The 22,697-nt window shown below is 36.1% G+C and overlaps 2 protein-coding genes across 3 annotated transcripts in view; one reads left to right on the top strand and one right to left on the bottom strand.

The window, feature by feature from the left end:
• LOC112056402 (uncharacterized) overlaps positions 1-15,738 on the bottom strand; it is a 43,769-nt gene extending 28,031 nt beyond the window's left edge. For both annotated transcript variants that reach the window (XM_052889300.1, XM_052889301.1), the window contains exon 1: positions 15,513-15,738. The gene's annotated coding sequence lies outside the window, so the exon portion shown is untranslated. The remainder of the gene's footprint in view (positions 1-15,512) is intronic.
• A 2,598-nt stretch (positions 15,739-18,336) lies between these two features.
• On the top strand, positions 18,337-21,943 carry LOC112056414 (tubulin alpha chain). The gene is made up of 3 exons (XM_024096857.2): positions 18,337-18,497; positions 20,201-20,423; positions 20,748-21,943. The coding sequence occupies exons 1-3, from the start codon at positions 18,495-18,497 to the stop codon at positions 21,872-21,874; spliced, it is 1,353 nt and encodes a 450-aa protein (XP_023952625.1). The 5' UTR covers positions 18,337-18,494; the 3' UTR covers positions 21,875-21,943.
• The last annotated feature ends 754 nt before the right edge of the window (positions 21,944-22,697 follow it).

Consider the following 22,697-nt stretch of genomic DNA (forward strand, 5'->3'; position numbering starts at 1 on the left):
ATCGCTTCAGTAGCCGTAGCGCAAAGGAGAAATAAACATACACACTTACACATAAACTTTTGGCTTTATAATATTAGTATGATACATTACCAGTAGACGTCTGTAGAGGATAAAATATATACTATGTTACTCACTGATAATGTAGCTTTCCATCGGTGAAAGAATTTTTAAAATCGGTTTGTTACGGTACACTGAAGTAACTAGTAGTTCTTCTTGTATTAATAAGCTTAGAACAATTCCTTATAGATACTTAGGAATAACATTATAAACAAATAATACATAATTTAAAATAAATAAACTATGATTTTGCCAAATATCATGCCAACAAACAAATTAGAAATGAGACAAACGCCTCAATAGCTCAACGGTAAGAGCGGTCGAACTCATCACCGAGGGGTGGTGGTTCGAGCCCCGCCCCGTTGGTCTATTGTCGTACCCACTCCTAGCACAGTCTTTTCCGACTAGTTGGAAGGGAATGGGAATATTGGTCATATTATAAAATATATGGCAAATATTCTTTTTTAAAAAAAAAAAAAAACGAATTACAAATGAGGCTAGGCCACATTTTTAATTTGTTTGTTGGTAAACAGTACCTACACATTCAGTAAGAAATTCAGATATTGACATTATATGTAAAGATAATTTGACTTTTGATGATCCTATTAAAATAGCGGAATTATTTAATAATCATTTTATAGAACTTGACGATAATATAAAAGACTCTGTACGTAAACCCAATTCATATGACATTACTAGTAATTATAACACCATATTCTTAAGCCCGACAGACCCATATGAGGTACTCGGAATAATAAAGTCTCTAAAAAATACTAAATCTGTCGGATATGACGAAATACGCACTGACATATTAAAATCCTGCGCCATTTACTTGATTGATCCATTGTCTTATATAATAAACACATCATTTGAACAAGGAATTTACCCAACTAGTTTGAAAGTATCAGTAGTGAAACCATTGTTCAAAAAGGATGATCCTAAAGAAATTAACAATTACCGACCCATTACTCTAATACCCATTCTTGCTAAAATATTTGAGAAGGTAATGTTAAAACGATTAAAATGTTTTGTTGATAAAAACAACATAATTATTAAAGAACAATTTGGCTTTCGCGATGGAAGTTCAACTACATTAGCATGTTTTCATCTTATTAAACTAATCACAGAAAATTTGAATGACAAGGTACCTATTACTGCAATGTTTCTAGATATGACCAAGGCATTTGACTATGTAAATCATAAATTACTTTTAAGAAAACTAGAAAAATATGGTATAAGAGGTAAAGCTCATCAATGGCTTGAATCGTACCTAAAAGATAGGATGCAGTGCACTGAAATATGTAAAATAAATAATAGTGCTAAGAACAAATTTAGATCTAAATTCAGAATAGTTCAGAGAGGCGTGCCACAAGGCAGTGTAATGGGTCCGTTTTTATTTCTAATTTATATAAACGATCTTCCAAAATGTGTAAATCATTCTTGCATTTTATTTGCAGATGATACAACAATAATAATAAAAAATAATAACATTGATCATCAACAGGTTGTAAATGAAGCACTAAATAATGTAATAGAATGGTTGGGACAAAACTATTTAAAAGTTAATTTAGGAAAAACAAAAATTGTGCAATTTCACTCCTATCATTCAAAAAGGGCTCCTTTAAGTGTTCACTACGATAATATAAATATTAGCGAAACTGATATGAGTAAATTCTTAGGAATCATATATGACAAGCACTGTAGTTGGAAGCAACATGTCAATGTTGTGTGCGGTAAATTAAATAAATTCGTTTATGTACTCAGGAGATTAAGAATGACAGTGTCTAAGGAAGCTGCAATAACTGCTTATCATGGCTATGTATCTTCAGTCCTCTCTTATGGTCTTCCTATTTGGGGCAATTCTGTTGACGTTGAAAGAGTTTTTAGGACACAAAAAAAGTGCATTCGAGCTATTTTTGGTGTAGGACCGCTTGTAAGTTGTAGATCACTATTTAAACAGTTGAATATATTACCGCTACCTAGTATGTATGTAAGAGAGATTTGTATTATTGTTAAGAAATACCCTAACTACTTTAAGCATAAAGACGGAAATAATCAAAGATTCCCTCATAAAATATGTCAGCCAAAATGTACTTTAACTATATTCAAAAACAACGCTTACTATATGGCTATAACGGCCTTTAATAAGCTACCCAGTAAGTTGCAAGCAATGCCTCTCCAAACTTTTAGGAAAGAATTAAATAAATGGCTGCTCGAAAAGAGTTTTTATAAAATAAATGAATTTATCAATTTCATGAAATAATGACATTATGACATAAGCATAATTAATCTATTAATTTTCATCATCGATTTATTTTTCATTTTCTTATTCATTAAAAGTTTTGTTCTGTAAATAGCAAAATTTTATTTATGGTTTATTATAATAAAAATTGATGGCAATAAAAATTGTAATAAATATATGTTAAATTTAGGTTGAAATTTTTATTGTAAATTTTCACATCAAATATAATTATGTTATAAGGATAAATTATGCATGCATACTGTAATCAGTTGAATGTATAGGTGACTCAATATTTTTAAGACCAAAACATGTACCACATTCTTGCAAATAAATGATTTGATTTGATTTGATTTTGATTTACACATCGAAGAGGGCTGTAGTAGATATAATGAATCCTTGACGAATATTATAAAGCCTTAGTGGCTTAGGTGTAAACGCGTACCAAACATACAAACTCACATTCGTATTTGTGCTATTGTCGAAGATTTATACAATAGGGATGATGACAGTTTATTAAACTGTAATTAAGAGTACGCTAATAGTAAAGCAATTTTGTAAAAGTAACAGGCTATCTGCGATCATTACTTTCGGAGCTATAGGGTTTTAAAGGGTCAGATTTGCGGCGCTGCCGCGGGTCCCTGAAAAACGCCCCATACAAAATGGCACGAACTAATGACGTCGTAGGCAATGTAATGATCGTCAGATTTGTATGTGCGTACAAACAAAATTTCTAATATCTTTGTTATTTGTGGGTTTATGTTTATAGTTCATTTATTAAAAAATGTCACATTTAATGTAAGGAAGCTAAAACTGTATGAATTTTCATCTAATTACGATAAAATATTTTTAGATTTTGAAATTTTATAATCTTATTTATTTTGCAAATATCCAGTCAATCTTTGCTTTTTATGTAATGAAATGAAATGAAATGGGTACATGAACGCCTGCCACTTGGTTCAGTATATAAAAAATATGTGATCGGGCCACGAGATATTGATTTTTTTATTTCCAACGACATCACAAAAGGACAAAAGAGTAAAAAAATCATCTCCATTTTGCATCTAAGTAAAGAAGGTATCCTAAAAAAATAACTCATAACTCTAATTTTAAGTTTTCGTCTTTAATTATCACCATTATCTACCAAAATCACTGGACATTTTAGTAGTGCTTATAAAGTAAACCCAAATGCAATAAATTTTGATTTTGACTTTTTATTTTGCACAAATTTATTTTAGTCGTGTCAGCCACTGACAATCAAGTAATTTCATATGCCTGCAGCGCTAACGGCTTGACAGCCATTAAAACTGATCGTGTGTTGGTCGCGATCGGCATTATGTCATGTAAGAATAGGTCGTTAGTGGCTGACATTGGCGTTCGAAACCGCGGACAGAAATCTGACGGACATGGGGATTTTATAAAGATTACTTATTGACTGCGGAACCCTAAAAAAGAGTCTAAGCCTGCAGCAATGTGAAAAGGTCAGCCAGTCTGGTGATCTAGTTCCCAGGTGATGCAACTTCCTGAGTCAGCGCGCCCACTTGGCAGACAACCAACACCTTTGTAAGATTTGCGTGAACAAGATTAAACACCTATTCATACGACTTTGACTACTCATTATAAGCCTAAATCTATCCGAATATATGAAAGCTGAAGAGTTTGTTTGGTTTAACGCGCTAATCTCAGGAACTACTGTCCGATTTGAAAAATTATTTCAGTGTTAGATAGCCCATTTATCGAGGAAGGCTATAGGCTATATATTATCCCCGTATTCCTACGGGTACGGGAACCACGCGGGTGAAACCGCGCCGCTAGCTAGTAGTTAAATATCTCCCTCCCTTCGGATAGGAGAGAGAGCTGCTGCAATGCGGATTGGTAAACTTTACACACGCTGAGATTTAAGAAAATTCTCAGTAATGCAGGTTTCCTCACGATGTTATTCCTTTACCGTTTGAGACAGATGATATTTAATTTCTTAAAATGCACATAACTGATAATACTGTTGGAGGTGCATGCCCCGGACCGGATATGCCTATAAAATATTTAATTATTAGGACATAATCTAGGGAAGCACCAGAAAAAAACAAGCACTCATAAAGCAATTTCAAAATCCGCCCATTTTAAATGAACATTGATTGATAATTAATTAATAAACTACAATATTATTATGAGGTAAAGTTTGTGGTGTAGGGGGGTAATCTCTGGATCTACGGAACCGATTTTGGAAATTCTTTTATTAATAGAAAGCGACGTTATTTGTGAGTGTCATGAGCGGACATTACTTGTGAGGGATATTTTATCCACATATTCTCACGGAAACGGGAACTATATATACATAAGCACTGCGTAAAGTGCTCTCAACACTGCACTTACTTCGGGCTCAGAATTTCTACTTATTTCACAGCCTGAGCAAGGACTCGAACCTGTATCATATAGATTAACCACTGTGTCTACGAGGCATTTACCACGTACAGAGGCCAACAAAACAATTTAAATTAAATTGGGTGAACACACGAAATTCGTCAATTAAAACAGCCGTAAATAGTAATAAACGATATGGTTCCGACTGGTGGCAACTATAAACCAAGGTTATTCTGTCTGAGCAAAACATACATTAAATGCATACTGAGCAACCGAACCTGTTTTTGGTGGTTTGTGGTCTTATCTTTAGTATTTAGTAATTATATGGGTATGTAAAATATTACATAATTATTATATTTTAGTATATTAGTAGCGGACACCTCGAGTTCCCTTTCCCGTGGGTATACCTGGATAAAACATAGCATGTGTTACTCGTTGATAATGTAGCATTACATTGGTGTAAGAATTTTTATAATTAGTTCAATGGTTTAGGCGTAAAATCCTAAGTCATCACGGGTAAGTAAAATATTACATAATTATTATATTTTTGGAGCGTCAAAAGTTTTTAAATACAGTTATCTCGGCTAATAGTTTAGCCTATTTAAGTATTATCTTCATTAATAAATACAAATATTATATTTTAGTATATTAGTAGCGGACACCTCGAGTTCCCTTTCCCGTGGGTATACCTGGATAAAACATAGCATGTGTTACTCGTTGGTAATGCAGCATTACATTGGTGTAAAATTTTTTATAATTAGTTCAATTGATTAGGCGTGAAAGATTAAATCATCACAAAAAAACAAATAAACTCACATTTAATTGTTTGATTTGGCTTATTTGATAACAGTTTTATTAACCGACTTCCAAAAAGGAGGAGGTTCTACGTTCGGCTGTATGTTTTTTTTTTTTTATGTATTGTCCAGCGATAATTCCGTCATTTATCGCTATCAGTTTGAAGGCGGTGCCAATCCAGTGTCATGTTTTAATTGAAGCCGTTTCTGAAGAAACCACAGAAACGTTGTAATTTAAACGGCTTGAATTAAAACATCACTGGCTTGGCACCGCCTTCAAACTGATCAGAAAGTAGCATATAGGTAAGAAGTTATTTCTTGCTTTTTAGTTCAAATTAATTTTTGAGTTGGAAGTCGGTTGAATTTTTTTTATTTAAATTTTTTACATTTGTATCGCAATTAGGATGTTGAGAATGCTTTGCTCTATAACCAACGTCAAAACCATATTGTGTGGAAGTTGACGGCCTCCGTGGCGCAGTGGTATGCGCAGTGGACTTACAAGACGGAGGTCCTGGGTTCGATCCCCGGCTGGGCTGATTGAGATTTTCTTAATTTGTCCAGGTCTAGCTGGTGGGAGGCTTCGGCCGTGGCTAGTTACCACCCTACCGACAAAGACGTACCGCTAAGCGATTTAGCGTTCCGGTACGATGTCGTGTAGAAACCGAAAGGGGTGTGGATTGTCATCCTCCTCCTAACAAGTTAGCCCGCTTCCATCTTAGATTGCATCATCACTTACCATCAGGTGAGATTGTAGTCAAGGGCTAACTTGTACAAAATAATAAAAAAAAAAGAAGTACTTGTATGTTCAGCAGTGGACTCCATCGGCTGATAATGGTGATAACCTAGAAAACCAGGATCCTGGTTCTCAATTCCTTCAATCTATATTTATACGTACATACTTCTATATAGGTAAAATTTAGAGGAGAGAGGTAATATCTGGAGTTACTAAACCAATTTTGAAAACTTTTTCATTACTAGAGAGCCACGTTATTTGCGAGTGTCATAGCCTATATTTACCCCCGTATTCTCACTGGTACAAAAACTACGCAGGTGAAACCGCGGGGCATCGGTAAGTGTTTTATAAGCTTTTCTGTATGTTGCTGTAGAATTAGCATGAAAAAATATACTTAGTACATTTAAAGAAAATATAGTATTTCTTCCCGCGAATGCGTGACGTCTCGAAAATGGCAACACTGTTTACACAATTACCAATTCCTACTCCAACATCCCACCACATAGTTTGGTAAACTATAAATGACCTGGTCCTTCGAATAGCCCAGAACACACAACGTCGATTGGGCATTTCGCCCGATCAGTATTTTTATGGAATAAGCAAAAAAATAGACAACGATAATTATATTAGGTTTTTTACATTTAATTTAAAAATTAATGAAAACCAATATTAAAATAGACTCGTTCGCATTTTCTACACATTAATTTACGACAATTAATGCAAAAAGTATAATATTTTTGCGTGCTATATATTTCTTCAACAGTATTTAGTACGAAGATCCAAAATATAGTACTATATTACAATATCATAGTACGATAGGCAACCCTAGTTGCTAGTCCATGGCACAGGATACATATTATTACTCTGTCCAGGGTGGGAGCCTGGATTATCAACGCCCTTCACCTACAGTCCTATAATATAAGTCACATGACCTCTAGACACAAAACACATCACTATCAAGGTCAGCTATTTGTTTTCCCTGAATCTGAATGTTTCTCAAAACAGCCAAGTCAGGGTCGGCAGTGATTTCATTGCATCCAGTCATCTTTATTATTCACTTATACACAAATGTATGTGCTAATAAGTATTTTATTTCTTAAGACGGGGATTTATTTGGGTCGGCATTAGAGTGAGTGAGGTCCTTCCTAGAAATAAGATGATGATATCAAAGGATATTGTGGAGGCTCTTATTACCTCTACATGATTTTAGCCGCTGAGACTGATAGTTTTTTTTTATTACGAAATTTTAGGTTACGTACGTAATCTATATATATAAAAATGAATTGCTGTTCGTTAGTCTCGCTAAAACTCAAGAACGGCTGGATGGATTTATCTTATCTTGGTCTTGAAATGTTCGTGGAGTTATAGGGAAGGTTTAAAAGGTGAGAAAAATTAGAATAATTACCGGGAAAACTACAAAAACAACCCTTTTCTATTTTCCATACAAACGTTTAAGAGTCAAGAGGTAGGGGTATGGTAGGGGTAGAGTAGTGTAGAGTAAGGATAGGGTGCACACAAGTCAAAGCGAAGTTTGACAGGGTCTGCTAGTGTTAGATAAATACTTTAAAAAGTCAAAATTTGGGCACCCCGACTCCAAGCAGTCTTGTCTGCCCTACCCCTAGAATGTTTTTGTAAAGCGCGAAGCCAGAAGCTCGCGAAGGAGTTCCTGAATGAAAAAAAAAATACAAAATCTTTATTGGTTATAATATAATACAAGTTTTACAAGTTTTTATAAATTTCATTGTTGAAACCTTCTTTTGGGCATGGTGCCTGTGACAGAAGGCCTCAATGAAGCAAACCTATGAGGCCTAAGGTCGAATAGGTAAAGCTGAATGAATAGGTCCCTAACCCTGACACAATGTTTACTCGAATTACTCGTAATTTACGTAAAAAACATACATACAGCCGAACGTAGAACCTCCTCCTTTTTGGAAGTCGGTTAATAAAATAAATACCACAGGCCTCTGTTTTATTTTCATGTCACAATGTTTGACACATTATTTATTCCAAGTAGGTATTACGTCAACTTGGAATAAATGACCTTAAAAGTAACAGCTTAGCGTGCGAAATGTTAAGGATAACATCTCCGGCCTCACGTACTCACTGGCGTGCATAGGGGTATAGACAAGGGTAAGCATTCAACAGTATAGTAAAGTGAGTACAGGGTCAGGTTTTCTTTCTTGTAAATAGAAGAGAGCGTATGCATTTTATTCCCACCACACTATTCCAATGCGGGTTGGCGGGCTTAGAGTGATAAGCTTGGCAACTTCGTTCGTAACTATCCCGGTGGTCCGCGCGGGTGGGGGGGGGTTAGGGGGTTGTGTAGCGATGAATGAAAAACCCACGACTGATGCACCTCACTTCCCCGCACGCACGATTTCACACCCGCACAGTCTTTCCCCCCGTAGCCCGCATATCATGGGAGTGTCTACAACGAACTTGCCAGACTATAGACATTATTTTTTTAAGAAACACGGCTAAAACTCACGTGATACAATTTCGGAGTATACTTCAGATCGTGCCGCGATGCAAGAACCAGCTCATGACTAAGGATTCGAAACTGGTCGGGCATACTCCGACGTACCACGTGAGTTTTAGCCGTGTTTCATATTAAATTAATATGAATAATACTCACGATAGTTTAAATTCTAAAATAAATAAATCAAGCTGCATGGTCGGTGTAAACTCCATATCCCCTGTCCTAAGGAAACCTGACCCATGGTTGAAAATGTCAAAATGAATACCTGAACCACAAACCTAATGCTCGCTGTACGCATAGACAAATAAGTTAATAGCGATTCTCTTTCTACAAACGCTAACAAATTCGAAAATTAGAAAATTTATGGTAGCGACATTTGCTATTGACAGGTCACGTGTTCAAGTTGTGGATCGCATCTGTCATTCCCATGCTTTCGAAACGTTAGCGTTTTTAGAAAGAGCGTTTAGCGTTTAATTCGCTTGGCGGTACGTCTTTGCCGGTAGGGTGCTAACTAGCCACAGTTGAAGCCAAATTTAATCAAAACTGCAATCTGTGTAACAATTTTAGGTCACTTTGAAGTTTATTTTTTTTGCGGCCCATAATTACAAAATGCTATCGCGAAACCAATTTTTAGTATCAAATTCAATATTTATCGATAGGTTAGTGACGTCTCCATCGATCATTAGGCTATTTGACAACAATGAAATTAACCTACAAAACGTAGTCAATCAAATAATAGGGTGAAAAATGTTTATTTTCAAGTATTTTCATCTAAAATATCAATATTTATAGCAAACTAGCTGACGCCGCGCGGTTTCACCCGCGTGGTTCTCGTTCCTGTAGGAATACAAGGATAATATATATCCTATAGCCTTCCTCGATAAATGGGCTATCTAACACTGAAAGGATTTTTTAAATCGGACGAGTAGTTCCTGAGATTAGCGCGTTCAATCAAACAAACTCTTCAACTTTATAATATTAGTATAGATTGCTTGAAAATAAATTACAATATATTTAACATCCATTGCGACTGGTTTTTGCGAAACGCAAAATATCAATGACAAATATCACGATCCATTTGGACAATATGCATGGAATACTTGATATTAAGTGACGGTTCGAACCGTTAGCGTTTTTAGAAAGACAATCGACGTGCGATATGGCTACAAGCTCTGTGGCCTTACGTAATCACGCCCACAGATTGCAACCTTATTTTAGTCGTCGCTGACAAATTGACTGACTAGTGATGTTTTTTTTGTGGTCAAAGTGTAAAAATACTCCGCCCTTTGCAATTCTGGGAACAATGTTTGGGCGATGGTGTAAAGTATAAACAGTGCGATGACATCAGTTGTCCGGGCCGCTAATATTAAAACTTGGCACTTGGCCATACACAAGCGCCGCGAGATATGGATTATATAGGTACATTATAGGTATGTTCTGCTGACCGAAATTCAATGGACCAACAGGAGAATATGCTTAAGTGTGTTAAAGTCCGGCCGCTCAGAAATTGCAGGACAGGTCGTGATTGAATATGACAAGCATATTCAATTACAATTTACAGACAGTTTAATTGGCAGACTTACACTTAAAGAAAAAATTTCTAATACTCCATAGAAGAGTACTTTGCTGATGCTTCAATGAAATAGTTGTAATTATATTACCTTTAAACTTAATGTCATTTAATTTTAATTTTATTAATTAAACATTTGTATACTTATTAATGGCGAAACATTGTTAACCTAATACATAAGAACATCTTTGTATAACTAAATTTAATGTTTCTTGCATATAAATGATTCTGATTCTGTTTCTCGTTGTTTGTCTCATAACTACAAAGTCAAACAGTTGGCATAACCTTGAATCAGTGCAGTTCAACCTCGTACGCCAGTTCGAAGTTACATCACCCATTCGATCACGACCTGTCAGAAACGCAATCTCTGAGCGGCCGAACATTTAGCATTATTATCAGCCTATTTGACTGTTACAGGATCAAAAGAGAAGATATACTTACTCCTTATACGAGTTAGCCCTTGACCTCAATCTGATCTGATGTTAGGTTAGGTGACGATATATGTAACTGTATATATGTAAAAAATGTAATATATGTATTTAACGATTTTTTTAAAAGATCTCACACTATAATTACAATATTTATTTAACTACCCGCTAATGATTGTTCTTGGTTTTTCTTCTCTTTTTGTTTGTTAATTAATTTTTTTCTTAAATATTGTATTATGTAATAATAACCAGTGCACAGTAAACCAACTGTGGTTTGTGTTGCGCTATGGTTAGGCTTAATTTAAATATGTTTTTTTGTAGAATAATAAATAAATAAAAAAAAAATGACTTATAACTTTTATGAACTGACAAAGGTCTGGTACTCACAGGCACTCAGTGGGCGCAGATACGTGTCCATGTGGTCTTTGCTTAAGTCGAATCGCGTTATGTCATAACAAAATTCCAATAAATGTATCTTCAATACCGATTGCTCAGACTTACACATCAAAGTTGCTCACAGTTATTTAGACAGTCCAGTGAAACACTAACCGCAAGGCTATGCGTCACACTACACCATCTGTTATACGTAAACTGAAGACAAATACGAATTTAAGTAGGTATTAAAGTCGTGATAGTCCAGTGGATACCTCTGCCTCTCATTCAGCGTAGGTTCGACGGCCTCCGTGGCGCAGTGGTATGCGCGGTGGATTTACAAGACGGAGGTCCTGGGTTCGATCCCCGGCTGGACCGATTGAGGTTTTCTTAATTGGTCTGGCTGGTGGGAGGCTTAGGCCGTGGCTAATTACCACCCTACCGACAAAGACGTACCGCCAAGCGATTTAACGTTCCGGTACGATGTCGTGTAGAAACCGAAAGGGGTGTGGATTTTCATCCTCCTCCTAACAAGTTAGCTCGCTTCCATCTTAGACTGTATCATCACTTAGCATTAGGTGTGATTGTAGTCAAGGGCTAACTTGTAAAGAATAAAAAATGAAAAAAAAGGTACAAATCCGCTCCAGGCCATGCAAGTCCTTTTCAGTTGTGTGCATTTTAAGAAATTAAATATCACGTGTCTCAAACGGTGAAGGAAAACATCGCGAGATAACCGGCATACCAGAGAATTTTTTTAATTCTCTGCGTGTGTAAAGTCTGCCAATCTGCTTTGGGCCACCGTGGACTATTGGTCTAATCCAGAGTTTCCTAAACTTTTTTGTGTCGTAGACCCCTTGCCATGTTTTTCCGTGTTGGGTAGACCCCCTACTTATTTGATATTGATTTTCTGTATCCTTTGTTTAATAACTTACACAATTTTATAAACATATAGTATAATAAATTTTTTACTTCATAGTTACTTTTAAAGGTACTATCAGTCTATGTGCTATGATCCACTATCGTGGAAACTATTTTCATTTAATAGACCCCCAATTTTTTTTGCTGACATAGACCCCTTGCAGTATGTCATAGACCCCTAGGGGTCGATATAGACCACTTTGGGAATCACTGGTCTAATCCCTCTCATTCTGAGAGGAGACTCGTGTTCAACATCCAATCTTTACTGTCTACTAATAATTACTTTTTACACTCCTGGTTACAATTTATTTTATTTCTTTCCAGTTTTTATATTTGATGCGGTCAGGTTTTTTATTTTTATATTAATTTGTTTGGTGAGATTGTAGTCAAGGGCTAACTTGTAAAGAATAAAAAAAAAAAAAAAAAAAAAAAAAAAAAAAAAAAAAAAAAAAAAAAAAAAAAAAAAAATTGTTGGTAAACAGTGCACATCGAGTATGGCTTCAGTTATAGGTATATCAAAGAGAAGGTACTTCAAAAAGAAGGTCAACTTTCATCTTATAGAGCATCGGCACTATCGCTAGGAACACCGAGAGCTTGCAATATTCAGATATACCTCATTCTAGGAAAGCTGGAAGTTTGTACCATATTTGGTACAACCGACCGTCCGACCAAAGTAAATTTTACTTTACTCGAAGTCAATAAATACATTGTAATTAATAAAATTGTAGTGTCTGTCTGTGATTTAAAATTAACTGTTTTCTTGAGTGCTTACAGATACGACACCATGACAAACAAGTTTTTTATACAAGCTAGCTACCTAGGTAGCACGGACTATGTATATATATTATCATCATCAACATTATCGACCCATATTCGGCTCACTGCTGAGCTTGAGTCTCCTCTCAGAATGAGAGGGGTTAGGCCAAAAGTCCACCACGCTGGCCCAATGCGGATTGGCAGACTTCACACACGCAGAGAATTAAGAAAATTTTCTGGTATGCAGGTTTCCTCACGATGTTTGCCTTCACCGTTTGAGACACGTGATATTTAAATTCTTAAAATGCACACAACTGAAAAGTTGGAGTATTGTGGTCTCAAATAAGTTGGTGATTTGAGGTATTGTGGTCTCAAATCGTTATCTAATCAAGAACACACTTTTTGTGACAAAAAATTTAATCAAAAGGGGATGAAACGGGTTGAAATTTTGTATGGAAAGTCCTTTATTTTCCAAGTTATATTTGTAAAAATTTATATGTGTACTACCAGAAAAATACTAAAAATAATATCATTCAAGATTTTTCAAAATTCTACCCCTAAAGGCTAAAAAGGGGTTGAAGTATTTTTAACCGACTTCCAAAAAGGAGGAGGTTCTACGTTCGGCTGTATGTATGTTTTTTTTTTTTTTTTTTTATGTATGTCCAGCGATAATTCCGTCATTTGTGGACCGATTTTGAAAATTCTTTTTTTGTTGTGAAGGGTTTGATTCCAGGGTGGTCCCATTTTTTTCATGTCAGGATCTGATGATGGCATCCTGGAGAAATCGAGGGGAACTTTTGAAAATCGTAGAGACGGCTAGTGCGTTTGTTAGTGTTTCCATAAGGTATTTTAAACCACTACAATTTTATGAAGGTCTGGAGTTGGTTTGATGATGGAGCCGATACACAGACGATGGAACTCGTCAACGATTTACAGCAGGTACCTTTTGTTTGGGCTTTATTTATTTGTATTGATGAGAACTTTCCACCTAGATGGGTTGTGACTGTATTAAGGGTCTGATGATGAAGACGAAGGACAGTGAAGAGAACTCCTCGACGGTTCACAGTAGCTACCTTGTGTTTGGACTTGATAAATTTGTATTGATGAGAACTTTCCACCTAGATGGGTTGTGACTGTATTAAGGGTCTGATGATGAAGACGAAGGACAGTGAAGAGAACTCCTCGACGGTTCACAGTAGCTACCTTGTGTTTGGACTTGATAAATTTGTATTGATGAGAACTTTCCACCTAGATGGATTGTGACTGTATTAGGGGTCTGGTGAGGAAAACGAAGGATAGTTAAGGGAACTCCTCGACGGTTCACAGTAGCTACCTTGTGTTTTGACTTGATAATTTTGTATTGATGAGAACTTTCCACCTGGATAGGTTATGACTGTATTAGAGGTCTGGTGATGAAGATGAAGGAGAGTTAAGGGAACTCCTCGACGGTTCACAGTAGCTACCTTGTGTTTGGACTTGATAAATTTTATATTGATGAGAACTTTCCACCCATATGGATTGTGACTGCATAGGGGGTCTGGTGATGAAGACGGAGGACAGTCAATTCACACTCAGTAGGTGTGCTAACACTAAAAATTAAAAAATAAAAATTTTAATAAAAAAAATTCAACCGACTTCCAACTCAAAAATTAACCTAAACTAAAAAGCAAAAAATAACATCTTACCTATGTGCTACCTTCTGATCAGTTTGAAGGCGGTGCCAATCCAGTGTCATGTTTTAATTAAAGCTGTTTCTGAAAGAACCACAGAAATTGTGTAATTTAAACGGCTTGAATTAAAACATCACTGGCTTGGCACCGCCTTCAAACTGATCAGAAGGCAGCACATAGGTAAGATGTTATTTTTTGCTTTTTAGTTTAGGTTAATTTTTGAGTTGGAAGTCGGTTGAATTTTTTTTATTAAAATTTTTATTAATATAAATCATTCATATTTTGTTATATTTTTGTTTTTGTTATCAAACGATTAGTGGCCTATATTATATACAAAATATGCGAATATATATATATAGAAGTCGAACTAAAAGAGGGGTTGAAAGGTTAAACCGATTTCAACGCGGACGAAGTCGCGAGCGTCTGCTAGTTATAAATAAAATTGAAGAGTATCTGACATTTCAAATTAACTATGTTTTCTTGAGTGCTTATAGACACAACACCAAGACACAAACAAGCTTTTTTAAAATTTTTGTCTGTATGTCTTCCTGTTTGTGGAAGTTAAATATGATTATTGAGCTACATATTATAGGCTATTTTTTATCACGGAAAACCCCATGATTCCCAAGTGGTTTGTGAAAAATTGAATTTCACGCGAAGTAGCGGGCGTTCGCTAGTTTTATAATAAAAACTCTTTAATGTAAGAAAGGCAAGGAAATCTCCCTTACCTTCCACCCTTTCGAAAGGTTTTCTCTTTATGTTCCTCAAGATAAAATTACGTAAATAGAGTACATATTGTAGCTAAATGTACTTGAAACAAGTTAATTTTAATGAATAAAACATCTCATTACAATACTGTAAGCAGTAAACAAAATAATAAACTGTTAACTTAATGCCGTTGTACAACTTACTTTCAACTTAGCCTCGAGCGATTCCAGTCCAGATCCTACTTATCATCCTAGACTAGGCCCATATCTGAGAAGTAACGGAGGCAGAGTGCCATAAATGGCCACTAACTTATCTCGTGAACAAAATCTCGGTACGAAACACATTACTTACGTCATAAATTCATAACAAGATTGCAAATAACATCTTCGCTACACACTTAGCTAAAAATGTAAAGAAAAACACTTACCTATAATATAAAAAATAAATATTAATAATTTCGTTCAACAATTGTTTAAAACACAGCACTAGACACAATATTTTTTGAAATAAACAATTCACTGAAATACTTGATAAGACATCATTAACTCACAGAGAAAAATTCTTAAAAATACGAAAATAAAATCGATTTTATTCGGATCGTAAAGTGCGCGTGCGATTCAATTTGCTTCGCGCCGCGAATGACTTCTTACTTCTAGCGCAGCGCAACTGGTTTTTCGAACTTCGAATTTAAAATGATGCTGAGGAATTTTTACTACTTCTACCGAATTAAACATATTTTCTCAATGTTATAAAATTAATTATAAGTATAAGACAGTTAAAATAAAACAAAGGGAAATTTTAAGATAATTTTATTTAATAACGCGGCTTTTCCACGCAAAACATTTCAAAAGTGCCGCCAAAATATTATGTAAATGTCAAATCTACAAAGATAAGTATTCCACGTACAGATGTCGCTAAATGGAACTTTGAGAGGTTTGAGTCAAAGACTGGTTGTGAAGCGAATTACGTCGTGGTGTTACGTTGAAAAAGAAGATGGCGTTATTTCAAAATTAAAATAATACTTTTAAATTCCAATCCTCAATCTCATTTTTATCCTTCTTCTAAAAAAGAAGGAAGTACTGTGTTCGGCTGTATGTATGTATTTTATTTATTATAATTCTACTTTATGCTGATGTATTGACGTATTTACACTTTTATAGGCTTGGCACAATGGGCTTGATACTGAGGAGTTAGAAATGCTTATAACTTTAAAACTATTTATCAAAAAAAATATACATACAGCCTTCTCCTTTTTGAAAGTCGGTTAAAAAGATTGTATAATTAAGTATGTACCTAAATATGATTTATGAATCGAGTTCATAACCATATCACAGAAAACATAATATTATGTACAAGTATTTATCCCTAATCCATAAAAAGGTGTTCGTCGTCAGCTGTTGAGTTGTTCCTTGCTTCCTTGTCATCTTGATCAACATACATTCAAATTGTATAGCAAAAACAGCAAGAATGTATCTGTCTGTGTGGGTGTGTGTGTGTTTAAATTTTAGCTAAATAAAATATATATTACATTTTCTCACACATGAAGGGGTGTAGGAAAATTGTTTATTTGCTGGTCGGTTTCCTTACTACCGCTTATCCAAGTTACAGTACCTAGAATTTTAAGTTAAAATCCATAAAAATATCACAGACGGTACATTTTGTGTTAGTGTGCGGAAGTGCACCCACATACACAGACATATTTGAATCTGGCGCTGTCAAACACAGCTGCAAATTGAGTTACTTCAAGATGCGGATGCCGTAGTGTCGTTGAGAACAACTTAATGCTGCTATCGATCTTCGATAGTAAATTATTGTCGCTTTTTACTTTATTTTATACATGTATACATGTAATTCTTTCTTATATTTCTTAATTTCTGTACATATAAGTCGTACTAAATTTAATTAAAAAAAACTAGTGACTATATTATTACAGAAAATGCAATAGGTATTTAGTATAACATTGATATTAGTTTCGTCACCTTATTATTTTCTCATGCATACCAAGAATTACAAAATAGCAAGGTCTGAGCTTGATTTCATAGTTTTCAGTTTTATTTATGATTTTCGCTGAATAAATCATAAGGTAAATGATTTCATATTATGTTGATGCAATGTGACGTGGCAGTCTTAAATATAAAACAAACACGAGTGCAATAACAAGTGATTTATTAGACATTTTGTTTTCTGTATGATACTGTGATATAATACGACTCTTTATTATTATAATTTCTTACTTCTTACAAAACTAGGTTTTAGGAGAATTTTATGATAGAAGCATTACAAAACAATAATTATTATTTAGACTAATATTATAAAGCTGAAGAGTTTATTTGTTTGTTTGTACATTTGCTTGCACACTTGTTCAATATCGGTGAAATACTACAATGAAAAAGAAGTACTCTGTTTCTTTTTTTTTTTCAAATTTACTTTTTTATAACCGATTTCCAATATTGAATACTAATAAATTTCCTTATCAAACATGATTCTATTTTAGTGCATAAACGCATTCTTATCATACTACAGGAAACAGAACAGGAAAAACATTTTACAACTCCGACAGTATATTCAACCCATAAAATGAGTGTAACTAGTCTGATTTAGTTGTGTATTATAATATATTCTTACAGAAACAAAATATATTTAGTATATTTTTAGAAATACTTATTTGGTTCGAGGTTCATTCTTAATACTAAGATGCCCGTAAGTATTCCTACCTAAATTTAAATTTTATTCCATAATCATTTATTCTACTATATTATTGTACTATTGAGATAACAATCAATAAGGAAATTCACACAAAATTATTATTAGTTAATGATCGAATTACGGAGGTTTCAAACATTTTTTGTAATTGTAATTGTTTTTTTTCGTAAAAACAATTACAATTTTTTTATGAAACTTCATAGGACAGATTCATCCTCGTAGACAGTAGACCGTCATGGGTCTCGGGATAACTAAAGCCAGTCACCCCTTTCAGTAGGAGTCCACGCAGCATACCTACAACTATAGATTATATTGAATATCCAATTATCCAGGTTGCTGGATAGGACCTCAGGAAACTGGTTAGATTGCCCAAAAATAGATAAATGATTTCAACACTTACGCAAATTTTGTTATCGAGTCTTCCTATCGATACATCCCTAATCTTGTATGAATCACTATTCCCATAATGGTAATAATATTGCATGTGCGCTATTGGTCGATACGCCTATGCGGCATTCGGTTTAGCCAATCAGGTGATGGAATGGGAAGCGTCGGTCCCCCGCAACGCCGACACTATAAATACCCGCCTAACGGATTTTTTGGCGTTATTAACCGTTCGGCAAGCCTCTTAACCGGTCGCGCTGAACGTCGACTGAATTTATTTAATAAATTATTTCTACGTTAAGTTCAACAAAACTCAATCAAAATGGTAAGTTCATCTTTATTTTATTTGTACATAGGGTTTTCTTGAGGATATTTTGGTTTTAGTAGATGTTTTACGTGATTATCGACGTAATGCCGGTTCGTCGTTCCACCATTTTGTCGGCATCACGTTCCAACTTCCACGAGGCCGGGTGGCGTTCTTTTTTCAAATTATTCATTCTATATTATCGAAAACAGTGTCCAAAACGTTAATATTAGTTAGCTTACGTAGTAATATAAAGATTTTCCGAATTCTGTTATGACCTAAATCAAGGTAGCCGCGCCGGTTGACGCCCTTCCCATGTCTAATCGATAAAGTTGTGAATAATCTCGAAGTATGGTTAGTCATTTCCTATTTACTCATCTCTATATATTATTTATTTGAATATTTAGATTCTTTAAGCAATAATATTCTTTTATCAACCGATATGCAGAATGATGACGTGTTCTTGACCTCATTCAAGGATTTCTGTTAAATAGTGATGTCACCAAGTCGGATGAAAATGTTGATTTCTAGAAAATGATGATTACAATAGAAAGGCAAGAGTAACAGTTCTATAGAATGGGTTATTGTATCGCTTTCACCGACCTTTTTTCTGAGCGGCGATTTTTCCTTTCTCCTTTTAAAGTTAACTTCTTACTTGGTAATGCGATCACTTGAATATCGATTGCGGATGGATTATTTTACTTTTGAATATTACGAATGCTCTGTACTGGGCTTCTTTTATTTTTTTAGTAACTAGAGTAGGTGTCATGTAAAAGGAACACTATACTAATAGCATTAACAACTGAGTCTTAGGGCCATAAATCATTTCTCTATATCTATCTCGCTTGCACTTATGGGTCTTATGGAGCCGTCTAGTGAAGGGTGTAACAATGAAAGACATATTATCGATAAGTAAAGTTTATTATCGTATCTTGTTCACAAAATTAAAAAAATTAACAATATTTGATTTAATATAATACATATTTCATATTATATAATTATTAACTAAATAAAATTAATCTTCATCTGAGTCTTCATCATCAGAATCTTCGTCTTCTGCCAAATTTATTATATATTAGTATCCATAGTGCGCAACGAGTAACACATGAATGTATTTATTTAATTGCAGTAAACACATTTATAGCAAAAAAAATACGCAATGCAATTACATTAGAAACCGACCAATCAGAATCGTCCAAATCATTATTGACTCATCATTAGCACGTGCGCAGGTAGCCGTTTATCGATAATTAGGGTGCGCAGGTAGGCGCGCTGCACATTCCTATCTTTTTTGACTTTTATGACCGGACGACTCAGATGATAATGCGCATACTATAGTATGTCTTGCATAGTAATTTTGAAAGTCTTGTTGCTGATGGAAATACAAAGTTAATAATTTTCGTAGACAACTAACTAACAACATAACATCTCATGATAAGAGATCACTACTACAATGGTCATTTTACACTGCAACACCAGAGATCCTCATATTGTGTTGACAAAATTTTGGTTTGGTTTATATACTTATCCTTAATTCATTATCAGCCTATTGTAACGCCTCTCCAAGGCCAGGTCTCAATCCTTATAGGAGAGAGAGGATATGGAGCTTACCCACCATGCTGCTTCAATGCGGGTTGATGGGCCACTTCTAATTCAACACCATATTCTAGAAACCCTGCAGTAATTGGTTACACAATTTTAATTATATTTTTTTTTGTCACCAGCGTGAGTGCATCTCAGTACACGTTGGCCAAGCCGGAGTCCAGATCGGTAATGCCTGCTGGGAGCTGTACTGCCTGGAGCATGGCATCCAGCCTGACGGTCAGATGCCCACCGACAAGACCATCGGGGGCGGAGACGACTCGTTCAACACCTTCTTCAGCGAGACTGGTGCTGGCAAACACGTGCCCCGTGCTGTGTTTGTCGACTTGGAGCCCACAGTAGTAGGTGAGGGATCTACCGACTAGTATTTGAAATAATATCATCAAATAACTTGATGATAGACAAGCATTAAATAACATCATGACATCTGTAAATGTAATACCTACCTACCTGGTAATCAAAATTAAGTTTTTAACTCTTGGAGTAAGGATTTTGGATTTTTAACTCTTGATTGTTATATTCTATGAGATATTAAGGGGTAAAATAGTAATGGATCAAAATTATAAAGTTTCGTTTAAACTTTAAAGCTTTATATTTTGGGTATTTTACTTTTGCAGGCATTGATTTACTTTAGCTTTGAATATTAACATGATGTTTCCTTGTCCACAGATGAGGTCCGCACCGGCACATACAGACAGTTGTTTCATCCAGAACAACTTATCACTGGTAAGGAGGACGCGGCCAACAACTACGCGCGCGGTCACTACACCATCGGCAAGGAGATCGTAGACCTAGTCCTCGACCGCATCCGCAAACTCGCCGACCAATGTACCGGCCTGCAAGGATTCCTGATCTTCCACTCCTTCGGTGGAGGTACCGGCTCCGGTTTCACCTCTCTGCTCATGGAACGTCTCTCAGTTGACTACGGAAAGAAGTCCAAACTCGAGTTCGCGATCTACCCTGCTCCCCAAGTCTCCACCGCTGTCGTTGAACCCTACAACTCCATCCTGACCACGCACACCACCCTGGAGCACTCCGACTGCGCGTTCATGGTCGACAACGAGGCCATCTACGACATCTGCCGCCGCAACCTCGACATCGAGCGCCCGACCTACACCAACCTGAACAGACTGATCGGTCAGATCGTGTCCTCCATCACTGCCTCCCTGCGTTTCGACGGCGCACTCAACGTCGATCTAACAGAGTTCCAGACCAATCTGGTGCCCTACCCGCGTATCCACTTCCCCTTGGTGACGTACGCGCCAGTCATCTCCGCCGAGAAGGCGTACCACGAACAGTTATCCGTTTCCGAAATCACCAACGCTTGCTTCGAGCCAGCCAACCAGATGGTGAAATGCGACCCCCGCCACGGCAAATACATGGCCTGCTGCATGCTGTACCGTGGTGACGTCGTACCGAAGGACGTGAACGCGGCTATCGCCACCATCAAGACCAAGCGTACCATCCAGTTCGTGGACTGGTGTCCCACCGGTTTCAAGGTCGGCATCAACTACCAACCCCCCACCGTAGTACCAGGTGGTGACTTGGCCAAGGTACAACGCGCTGTGTGCATGTTGTCCAACACCACGGCCATCGCGGAGGCGTGGGCGCGTCTTGACCACAAATTCGACCTCATGTACGCCAAGAGGGCTTTCGTCCACTGGTACGTCGGAGAGGGTATGGAGGAGGGAGAGTTCTCCGAGGCTCGCGAGGACTTGGCCGCTCTGGAGAAGGACTACGAAGAAGTCGGCATGGACTCCGCGGAGGGCGAGGGCGAAGGCGCCGAGGAGTACTAAGCGGCAACGTTCAGCGCACTCACCGAAAAACACATTCCGGTGATTGAAATAAAACAAAATTGAAAATTATTTACTGCTTTTCTTTTGTTGATCCCTACAAATACATACCTTTGTGTATATCAATAAAATAAAATAAAATAATAAATAAAAATATCTTTTGAATCAAGGGGGTGGTTACGGTACCCAGTCATGAGGGACTAAGTGGAGAGATCTTAAAATTATTTTAATTGAGAAAAGTATATGGTTTCATCAATAATTTAAAAATTATCTTAGCTTTTATAATTACAAAAATCCGCTAAACACTGGTCAGCTGCACAAATAAATACCAAGATATCCAAGAATGACCTATGCAGAGCAGTCGGCAGACTACGTACCTATAATCTTAGTTTATAAAACTGTTCGAATATAAATTATAGTTCTAGTTGATTTCTATATTATAAAGAAAACATTGAGGTCTTGTAGGTAAAGGAAAAAAATACAAGACTTGCAGCTTCACCGTGGTAAAAGCAAAAATTAGTAAAATGTAATCCACAATCTCATTTCATCTGGTGCTTCCCGTCAGTGGTGGTCACTTAGGAACTTAGACCATCTTAGGAATTGACAAAAGCCGCAAAAAAGCAATCTCATTTTTCCTGAGTACCCAAAAATGGGCGCGTACCCAAAAAATGGAAACATCTTATACAGGTAAACCTGATTATCTGCTACAGGGTACCTAAGGCACACTACGCGGTACGCCACTGATCCTTGATCTTATATTGGAGACGTTTTAAAGATTGCATTCAACTATACTCGTACCTACCAAGCTTATCTTACCTTACTTTAC

The sequence above is a fragment of the Bicyclus anynana genome, chromosome 25 (genome assembly GCF_947172395.1).
Source record: "Bicyclus anynana chromosome 25, ilBicAnyn1.1, whole genome shotgun sequence".
Classification (NCBI taxonomy): Eukaryota; Metazoa; Arthropoda; class Insecta; order Lepidoptera; family Nymphalidae; genus Bicyclus; species Bicyclus anynana.